Source organism: Mustela lutreola, chromosome 8 (genome assembly GCF_030435805.1).
Source record: "Mustela lutreola isolate mMusLut2 chromosome 8, mMusLut2.pri, whole genome shotgun sequence".
Taxonomy (NCBI): domain Eukaryota; kingdom Metazoa; phylum Chordata; class Mammalia; order Carnivora; family Mustelidae; genus Mustela; species Mustela lutreola.
Window position 1 is genome coordinate 66,559,979 of NC_081297.1, and position 10,628 is coordinate 66,570,606.

The 10,628-nt window shown below is 40.9% G+C and overlaps 1 protein-coding gene across 1 annotated transcript; it reads right to left on the reverse strand.

Annotated features, from left to right (window-relative positions):
* Nucleotides 1–589: 589 nt before the first annotated feature.
* On the reverse strand, nt 590–1,654 carry LOC131838825 (testis-specific H1 histone; the record flags this gene model as incomplete). Its single annotated transcript, XM_059185519.1, has 1 exon — nt 590–1,654. A coding segment is annotated over one exon (900 nt), but the record flags the coding sequence as incomplete, so codon positions are not given.
* Between the last annotated feature and the right edge of the window lie 8,974 nt (nt 1,655–10,628).

Consider the following 10,628-nt stretch of genomic DNA (forward strand, 5'->3'; position numbering starts at 1 on the left):
CAACATCAGAGTGGCAGAACTTTGACTAGAATCCTGATCTCATTAAGCACTGATCCAGTATAGCTTTCTGCTATAGCACATTATCACACCATCACACACTATTTATACTCTTAGTTAACTCTTAGTTATGAGCACCTACCTTGTGTCAAGCCCTAAGCTAGATGTTTTCACACACACATTTAACTTACGGTTGACATAAGAAAGTTTTACAGTTAAAATAATATTATCAAGTTAGGCAAAAACTACGAACCCATTACAATCAATTTTGGGAAAAGAGCCTTTTTCCTAAAAGGAATTTCAGTTCAGAGGGACTACTCAGCTTAAAGTTGTCTATTCTTCTCTTCCCCCAATGATGGCCCAACTTCTCTCTTTATATGCCCTTCTCCCCGAAACTCAATTTGGATTAGGTGTCTAACATTAATTCAACACGTACGTTTAATTCCCCCTCCCCAAGTTGCTGCTTTTCTTCTACCTGTTTTTTTTTTTTTTTTTTTCCTTCTGAAAGGCATTGTCCTGGGGCCTGAAGCAGGAACAGAATCTCCGCCTGTTTCTGTCTCTTCACCCTATATGCCCTGTTATAGGTCTCCCCTCAACACCCACTCTTTCCCCTCCAGATGCGGCAAAGAGGAAATGGACACAATGTAGTGGAAAGGTCTTGTATATAGTTTTGTCCACTTCGGTGTGTGAGAGCTGCTCTCATTAGAGCCTAGGGGAAAAGGCATCTGTGCCTGGAGGAAGGGAAATTGCTCCCACACTAGGAATACCCGGCTGCATTCCGAAGACTTTCAGATTTAGTGGAAGTCTTTGTGTGAGCAGCCCTTAGGTCATGAGTCTTCCCCTGACTGCTAGAATTTCGGTCAGTTTTAACCAAGGCTGTCTTCTGGATGGTGCGTTTTGCCGGCTTCACCGGGTCCTGCTGTTTCTCTTCCCTGGGCTTCGGGCCTGACCTCTTCTTCTCCTCTCGGGTTCTAGGCCTGATGTCTTCCTTCATGGCCCGTCCTCTCCCCTCATCCATCGCCTTGGCCCTCACTTCCTCCCTGGCTCTGGAACGCACCGACTCCCTGGCTCTTGGCCTTATCTTCCTCACCCTTGTGTTTGCCTTCGTGCTTCGTCTCCATACTTCCCTGGCCTTCTTGGCTGCCCTGCGATGCGTGCAGCGCCTCTGTGGGCTCCGCGGCCCAGGATGGGTCCTCCTCGAAGAGCGCGCACTCTCCGCCAACCTCGAGCGTCCTGGCTTTCTCTTGGGCTTCGGAACCTTCCAGATCCTGAAGTAGCCAGAGGCATCGCTGCCACTGACCCGGAGAAGCGTTCCCTTAACATCAGACCTGGGTGCTTCACCCAAGTGGCGACAGCACTTCCTGCGCACTTCGTAGCCAGCGTTTCCAAGCTCCTTCTTGAGAGTGGCAAGAGTCAGCCCTCTGTGCGCGGTGATGGCTCGGAGCAAAAGCTGGGACACTTTGAGCACCGAGCGCGGGGCCCGCCTTAGCGGCGCCGTGAGGGCTTTTTCCGTGGCCTGCTGCGTTTTAACTTCAGTGCCTTTGGATTCACCAATGGGTCCAGCCACCTCAGCCATGGCCCCGCTCCCGCTTCTGCGGGGCCAGTGCTTTGGGCCTCCCCCACCAGGGCACGAGCTTAAGCTGAGGCTGGCTGGACCACGTCACAATGGCAGGCCCAGCCTAGTCTTTCAGGCCCTTGTTGGGGAGCTGCCAGATCCCACCCAGGTAGGTGGTCCAATCAGACTCCATTTCCTTATTGGTCTAAACCAATCCAGATCTTGGCGCCTGTGCAGCCCTAAAAATCACCTTTATAATCTCCAGGGTTTGTTCCTGGCCCTTCTAATGCTCTCATTTCTCATTGACCTTGAAGTCAACCACTTTCTGACGTTCCCTATTTTTCCATGGTTCTAAACACCATCTACCCACATTTCCCTAAGGTGAAAGAAGCTGCTCTGAACTATCTAAAACAGGTAATACAATGCCTTTATAAAGTAAGTGTGATAGTCTATCAAACAAAACCTGACTGAGAAACTCCCGCCTTTAGGCCCTTCCAGCTAGAGATTACAGTCATGACTCCCTGACTCACCACACGGTGGGTTCTGTGCAAGAATACGAAGGAAAGAAGGAACCACTGTGGTCCCTCTACCCTAAACAATGATTCCCACACCTGGGAAATTCCAATGCCTCATTTGGTTGGATTGAAACGACCCAGTTTCCAAATAGACCAAGAACTCTGGTCTAATCATTATTCTTTCACCAGACTTTGCTTTTCTGCCTCTTGTCCCTCTTCTTGGATTGCTCATCTCCTTTCTCTGTCCAGGTATATTCTGCTCATCTTTCAAAGTCCTGCTAAACCCTTCCCTCACTAAAGCCCCCTCACTCTTTCAAATGATTTCTCTCCTTAACTACCACATTAAACTTTTGCAATCCTATACCGCATTTTCTTTATTTTAAATTAATTTGTTACTAGAGAGTATAATGCAGCACAATAGTTTTAAAGAGAAAACAGCTTGGACTTTGAGCTGGAAGACAGGGACACATATTCCAGGTTTTTAACAGCCATATGGCATTGACAGAGCCCTCCATATCTTTGGATCTGACTTTTTTATCTTAAAAAAAAAAAAAAGTCTAATAATCCCTTCTTCCCAACGTCACAGAATTATTGGAGAGGTTCAGAAGAGGTGATGGTAGATGACAAAGGACTACCCAAATATAAGACTTAAAATTAATTTTACTTTGAATGTTTATGCCCTTCCAACTAAATAAAAAGTTTCCTGGGAGCCGAAGAGCTTTTGAATTTCTATGGCCCCTGCTGCACCTAACACTATTCTTCATTATACACAGCAGGCATTTAATGAGGATTTCTCTGGATTCTAAGGAAATTCCCAGGAAATCAGGAGAAAGGAGCAGGATGAATATCAAAGGATTGAAAATGAAGGGGAGCAAGGAAGCTAGTTACTCAAGGACTTCTTATTTTGGACACAATTTAATTGGTAATTATTCAAAGAATACTTCCAGTTGCAAAAGTACATCATACTCTGTAAAGGATATTCACATATACTTAACAGTCACAGGCTGGACTGTGACATAGTTTCTTCTAAATAAAAGTGCCAGGAAGTAGCTTAGACCAGTGCTTCTTAAACTTTAGTATGTACTTCATAAAGTACTGATTCTAGTACGTTAGGTCCCAGATGGGGCCAGAGGTTTTACCTTTCCAACAAGCTCCTAGCTGTTCCCATTTAGTTAAAACACAACTGTTGGGGAGTGGGGAGTATATAATGAGAAGGGAAGTGGCAGGAGATTAGATTGGAAAGGTAAGTTAGGGCCAAGGTGTGAAGGACACATAACATAATGATGCTGCTGTAAGTAGTCACACAGCAGTAAGAGGTAGAGTGTAGATTCATACCTAAGTCTACTTAATTCTAAGGCCTGAGTTATTAACTGCTGAGCTAGGTTTCCTTTTCTCCAAGGTTGACCCTCTCCAAACCTTTATGTGTCTCCACTACAGGCAAGAGGAAGTTTTTCTCCACAATCACAGCTCAATATCAGAAGGATCTACAAGCACTCACTGTACCTTTTCTCAGTCTTTAAATTAAAGCAGAGTACTGTGGATCTCCAAGAACAGGAAACTAACACATCAGCACTGGGACAGTGCCTCAGTGAAGAGCTGCCAGACTGAGAGGCAGAAGCACATGGAGCAGGATTTCTCTCATTTGTGTAGTCTCTTGGTCTGGCTGTACTTCCTGGTTGGTAGGCCACTGGTCATAGAATGGGACAACCATCAGAGAAAAAAAGACAAAACTGTTTGCTTTGCTTGAGAATAAGAGGAAAGTAAGTGAAGTCTGACCTTCATATCACCTGACTCCAGATAAATTAGGTTGGCTGCACACAATGGTATCATGATGAAAGAAAGACAAGAACCAGGGGCACTTGGGTGGTTCATTCAGTTAAGCAACTCTTGACTTTGGCTCAGGTCATGATCTCAGGGTTGTCATATTGAGCCCCATATCAAGCCCCACATCAGGCTTCCTGCTGGGTGTAGAGTGGAGTGGCTCAAGATCCTTCTCTTCCTCTCCCTCTCCCTCTGCCCCTTCTCTGGATCACTTAAAAAAAAAAAAAAAAAAAAAAGAACCACATCAAATCACCATGTTTACTGATACCCGTGTGATGAGAAGAGGCCAATTAAAAACCTTTGGGAAAGGCTGAACTCAAAGGAAAAGAAATATATGGGGGGGGAAATGGCAAACAAAACAAAACATTTTTATTTATACATAACCATTCATTTCTATATAGATTTCTGTATAAATGTACTGTAAGTAATAGAGGAATAACAAAAAAATGAGAGGTAGGAAACAAATGCCCCACTACCACTCAGCTGGCTTAGAGGAGAAGAATGCTAACTAGCTGACAGAAACTTTCTGCTGCACCAACCCCTTAGAGTTATTCTGTTCTGCTTTGGAATAATTCTACTTGCCAGCCCTCCTCTTCTGATACCCCAAAAGAAAAAGACACTTCAGGAAAAACAATTTCTTTAGGAAAAGAGTCAGTACAAACCAGTGTCATACCTCTAATCGGGTGACACTCCAGCTCCAGAAAGACAAGACTGAACCATCCCTGCCAATTTTAATCATCTGTGATTATAAACCAGACGTTACCACCCTGTTGTGAGAAAGATCAATGGCTCTTAATTTATGTAAGCCTTGGTGTTGGCAAGGGTGGGGGGTTGGGGGAGGCATATATGGAGGAGGAAAAAGGATACTTGGGAATAATGTTTAGCCTAAATCTTTCTGTTTCACATTTCAGAGCAAGATCATGTTGTTCTTTGTTGGTATCAAGACTCTTCTGTGGCGGTCATGACTATGAGGTCTCCAGGGAACTTGGTTGACTTAGGCATAGCAACCTTTAATTACTATACAAAATTCTAAGAACATCGAGGTTTTATTAATCTTACTCCCTCACATAGAGTTATGCAGCTCTAACTTCATTAAGAATAGCTCCATGTAAGAGTACAGCAAAATTTAGTAGCATACTCTGATTTAACCTCAATCTATTGCCCTTCCTTGATCCACAGTCCTGGGGCCCCAAGGTTCTAGGCCTTGCTAACTCAATTATTTTGCATTGATTCAATTTATCTCACCCAAAACCAAATGATATAAACCTGTTCAACAATCTATTACAACTCCCCAATTTAACCTTAAACTGCTAGTTGTTTTTCCCCAAAAGACTATTTTCCTCTCCAGAACCACTGTGTGCCTTCCACTTTAATGCAAATAACAACATAACAGTCATTTCAGCAAATAAACCCACTAGTCAACTCATGGCTTTTGGGAGAACTAAAGTGGTTCACACAAAGGAATGTGAAAATAAAACTATTAAAATTCTATGACAGCATGGAGACAGACTAATAACTGGACATTCATCCCTCTAAACCTCAGTGCAATTGTTCAGAAGTTAAGTCTAGAAATTCCAGATTGAGAGGATCTTATTGAAGGATCAGGCAAGTTTCTCAGCAATTATCTCCAAAATATGAAGATCTGGGCTCCCTGACTCCTCCCAAGAAGCTCTAAATAAATACCCAGCATAACACACCCCACCACAAATATAAAATCTATACTCATCCCTCCAAAGATGACAACAAGAGAGAAATAAGGGGTTTGTTATCAGCAAAATCCTACCCAAGTACTTTTTTCACCCAAAGGTGTCTATATAAATTAAATATCATAAATTAAATTAAGCATTTTTAATAGCTAAGTCTTTCCATGAGCCCATAATGTGGGGCCTCTAAGAACCATTCTGCTACAATCAGTTAATCTCAAAACCAAAAACCCATTTCTCTGAGGAATTTTACTTTCACTATGAGGCTCAGGGCATCCCAAGACACAGACAAGCTGCAATCCCACAATAACACTACATCCTGGACAACATTCAGTTCTGTTATAGTAACTCCCAGCTATCCATGCCCTTGCCAATTCCCAGAATATTGTACAAATGAAGCCAAAGCAGAAACACACACACAAAAAATGGCAGAGTAGAAATTATTTACCATTTAAATGTAACTCTTGTAGTCGGAGAATTGAAATATCCCAGACCTACAACCCCCTATAGAGAAGCTTATTTCTAGCTTAATCACTACATATCTAAAATTCCAGAAAATCCAAATTCACTAACTAAAAATTGCTTTCCTTCAAATTAAATGGTTTAAATAAGTGCCCATAGTTGGGAATATAACCAAAAGCAAGCTTTATTTGCATTCTCAATTCACAATACACATTCTGAAATTATACTGCATAATAACTTTCCTGATTTTTCCTTCAAAACTGTGATTCTAAATATTTCATTTCAAAAAACACTTACCTCTCCATTTCCTGTTTAAAAATCACATCTGATTTTCTATTTTTTTTAATTTATTTTTTATTTATTTTCAGCATAACAGTATTTTTGCACCACACCCAGTGCTCCATGCAATACGTGCCCTCCATAATACCCACCACCTGGTACCCCAACCTCCCACCCCCACCCCTTCAAAACCTTCAGATTGTTTTTCAGAGTCCATAGTCTTTCATGGTTCACCTCCCCTTCCAATTTCCCCCAACTCCCTTCTCCTCTCTAACTCCCCATGTCCTCTATGCTATTTGTTATGCTCTACAAATAAGTGAAACCACATGATAATTGACTCTCTCTGCTTCTTTGATTTTCTATTTTAATCCTACTCTTCTCCCTTGGCTTTTTCTCAGCCTTTGGCCCATCTAGGGAAGAAGAGCCACTATATATTTATTGATGGCCTATGGATCAGATATTGTGTATAAATTATCACATTCTTTCAACAACACTGGAAAGTGGATAATATTATTCACATTTACAGATGAGAAGATAAATGGAATACTGAAGGAAAAGTTTGGAATGAGAATTCTCTGTATCTCCCAGGTAAACCAAACAAGGATTCCTATTTTTCACCTTCCACTTAAAGAAAAGAAACTTCCATACCACCTCTATTCTTCTATCACTTCACTAGTCAAAGCTCTGAGTGAGAAACTCAGATTCTCCTTCCACACTGGTTATGCCAGCTACCAGTTTATTGCTTTTGTTACCTGAAAACGGATCTGGGCCTTTTAAATATTTTTCCTTTTTCAGCTGACATGATGTTAAGCTTTGTAGTAAAGGGTACTGTAGCAACTCTGCAGGAGGAGAGGGTTTTCCCTCATAGTTCTGGTTCTCTGGTCTGTCCTTTACCAGGTTGCTAGAGCAGAGGTTGGATAACTGTGGCCCATGGACCCAAACCGGTCTGCTATCTATTTTTGTGTGGCTTATAGACACAACTCAGGTAGAGTAGTACTTTGAGTTGCAGAGAACAAGACATAATGTCCCCACATCTATTTCATGCTCCATTCCCAACATATGCCTCCCTGGTCTGGTCCATGTCTCACCACTCTCCAGGGCCTATGCTGGCTACCACATTTAGTGCCCAATTAATTCTCCACTGGTGGCACTGAAAAACAAATATCTTTAAAATGAATTCCAATCTGGGGCACCTGGTTGGCTCACTTGGTAAAAGATGTGATTCTTTTTTTTTTTGAGAGACAGAGAACAAACATGTGTACAGTGAGGGATATGGCAGAGGGAGAGGGAGAGAGAGAATCAGAGAATCCTAAGCAGGCTCCACACCCAGCCTCATGGAACCTAATATGGAGCTCATCAGCCTTATGACCCTGAGATCAAGACCTGGGCCAAAATCAAGAATCAGACGCTTAACCAACTGAACCACCCAGGCTCTGCAAGCATGCAAATTTTGAATGTGAGTTCAAGCCCCACATTGGGCATAGAGCTTACTTGTAAATAAATAAATAAATAAATAAATAAAATTCCAATCCTTAAAATCACTTCATATTAAAAAAAAAAAAAAAAAAAAAAAAAAAAAAGGCCCAGGAGTTTTTTTCCATTTGTCATTAGGCCTAACTTTCAACAAGTTAGGAGTAATTTTTAATGAGAAAAATGTATAAGATACAATAGTTAATAACTTGAAAATTTTTGAACACAATACTCATGTTTCACCAAATGTTAATAAAATTAAGAGGAATCAAAGAGTTAAACATAGAAAATGAAAGCAGGGAAAAGTTTATGTATTTATCTGATTTTAGGAAGAAGAAAGATTTTCTAAGCATAAAATTAGTGGAAGAAATCACAGAGGAAATTAGTGACATGATTATATTAAAAACCTTAAAATTTTATACATTAAAAAATTAAAACAAGAGTAAAAAAGCAAACAGGAAAAAATCTGCCAAAAAAGACTATGAGTTATTCCAAAAATAAGAGTAAACCCCCAAATTAAGCAATGTAGAAATGAAACTAATGATTAATATGTGAAAAATAAGCTCTTCCTTTGCCTATAACAAAACTACAAAATAAGTAATAATTTTAGCCTATCAAGGTAACAGATTATTTTCAATAAAAACAGAGATAAGAGACTTCTATTTCTAAATATCTATTTCTAAATAATCACCCTCCACTCAACCTCTCCTGCAATTAAAAAACCTTGAACTATAAAATATGTAAATCAACTACAAAAAGACTCCAAAAAGCAGCTACAAGCAGGCTAAGGGTCTCAGGACTTGGGGGACAAGGTAGCTACAAGTTCCTTGGGTTTTCTTTTTGCCTCATATATATCCCTACCTGGACACTAGAGCAGCCTAAAAACCAGAACGTCCAATGGCCCAGACAGGGAAAAAAAAAAAAAAAAAAGGAAGAAGAAGAAGAGAAAGAAGAAGGAGGAGGAGGAGAGGGCGAGGAGGAGGAAGAAGGAGAAGAAGATGGCGACGATGGACATGACTCTATTTTCTAACTGTAATAGACTTGCAAGTAGGAAAGGAAGGGCTGTGGGAAGGAACCTTTCTGATTTTTACCTATCCTACTCCAGGTGGTTATCCCCAAATTAGCAGCACTCCTTCCCCCTCCTCACCAGCAGTGAGGTAGCCCCTGAAGAGCAAAGCCCTATTTCAGCCTTCTGTTCTATACCAGGAAAGCACTAATAAAGAGCAGAGCTAGGGGCACGTAGGTGGCTCAGTTAGTGTCTAACCAACTGAGCCACCCAGGCGTCCCGCAGTTAGTGTCTAAATCTTGGTTTTGGTTCAGGTCATGATCTCAGAGTCCTGGGATTGAGCCCCATGTCAGATGTCAGGCTCTGCACTAAGCACAGAGCCTGCTTCAGTTCTCTTCCTCTCCTTCCCACTCATTCTTTCTCTCTCAAATAAATAAATAAAATCTAAAAAAAAAAAAAAGCAGAGCTACACCCTCTCCCCACTGTGCAGCAGTGGCAGATTCTGCATAACAGAACGCTAGAGCAGCACTGTAGGGACTCAGCAGAATGGAGATAACAGATGAAAGAGCCACTGAGCTTGAAGATAAAACATATTCAATATAAACAAGAGAAGGGGAAAAAGAATGAAAAGAATTGAAGTTACTCTTACAAACCTGTAGGACAATATCAAAAGGAACAATATATTCATGTCACAGATGTCTCAGAGGGAAAGAAGAAAGAAACTGGAGTAGAAAAAATATATAATACATACATACATTCAAAATGGTTGAAAACTACCCAAATTTCATGAAAAGTATAAATTCACAGATCCAAGAAGCACAGCAAAAACCAAACTGCTTAAAACTGAAAGAAAAAAGTCTTAAAAGCGACAAAGAAATATAAGACATTACATTTAGGTAAACAAAGATTCAAATGATGGCATTTAGGCCAGAACATTTAAAAATGACTAGTTATTGGAGTGCCTGGGTTGCTCAGTCAGTTACATGTCAGATTCTTGGTTTCAGCTCAGATCATGATCTCAGGGTCCTGAGATTGAGCCCCAGCAGGGCTCAGTGAAGAGTCTACTTAAGGTTCGTTCTCCCTCTATTTCCCTCCCACTCTGCTCCTGCATGCTCTCCCTCTTTCTAAAATAAAATAAATAAAATATTTAAAATAACTAGTTATTGGTCTGAATGGCTTCTAAAATCTCTTCTGTGGATTGCAGATTGAATACTCTGTCTACAAGTAATTGGATGAACAACTGTACACACACAAAAAGGAGATCCTGAATAATTCACTAAAGTGTACAATCCTCATTCTCTGAATGAGGATTAGAAAAAGAAAAGGTCTTACTATTCCCTAAGGCACTGAGTCTCAAAATGTAGTTCTTATACCCCTGGGGGAGTGAGACTTTCAGGGGACTATCACAAGGTCAAAACTTTTCATAATAATCCTTAGACATTATTTATCTGTGTTGACATTTACTTCAATAGTACAAAACCAATAGTGGGTAAAACTGCTGGCCTCTAAACATGAATCAAGGCAGTGACACCAAACCGTACTAAAAGGCACTATATTCTTTTTTTTCCATTTTTTAAAATTTAATTTCTTTTCAGTGTAACAGAATTCATTGCTTATGCACCACACCCAGTGCTCCATGCAATACGTGCCCTCCATAATAACCACCACCAGGCTCCCCCAACCTCCACCCCCCTCCCCTTCAAAACCCTCAGATTGTTTTTCAGAGTCCATAGTCTCTCATGGTTCATCTCCCCTTCCAATTTCCCTCAACTCCATGTCCTCCATGCTTTTTGTTATGCTCCACAAATAAGTGAAACCAT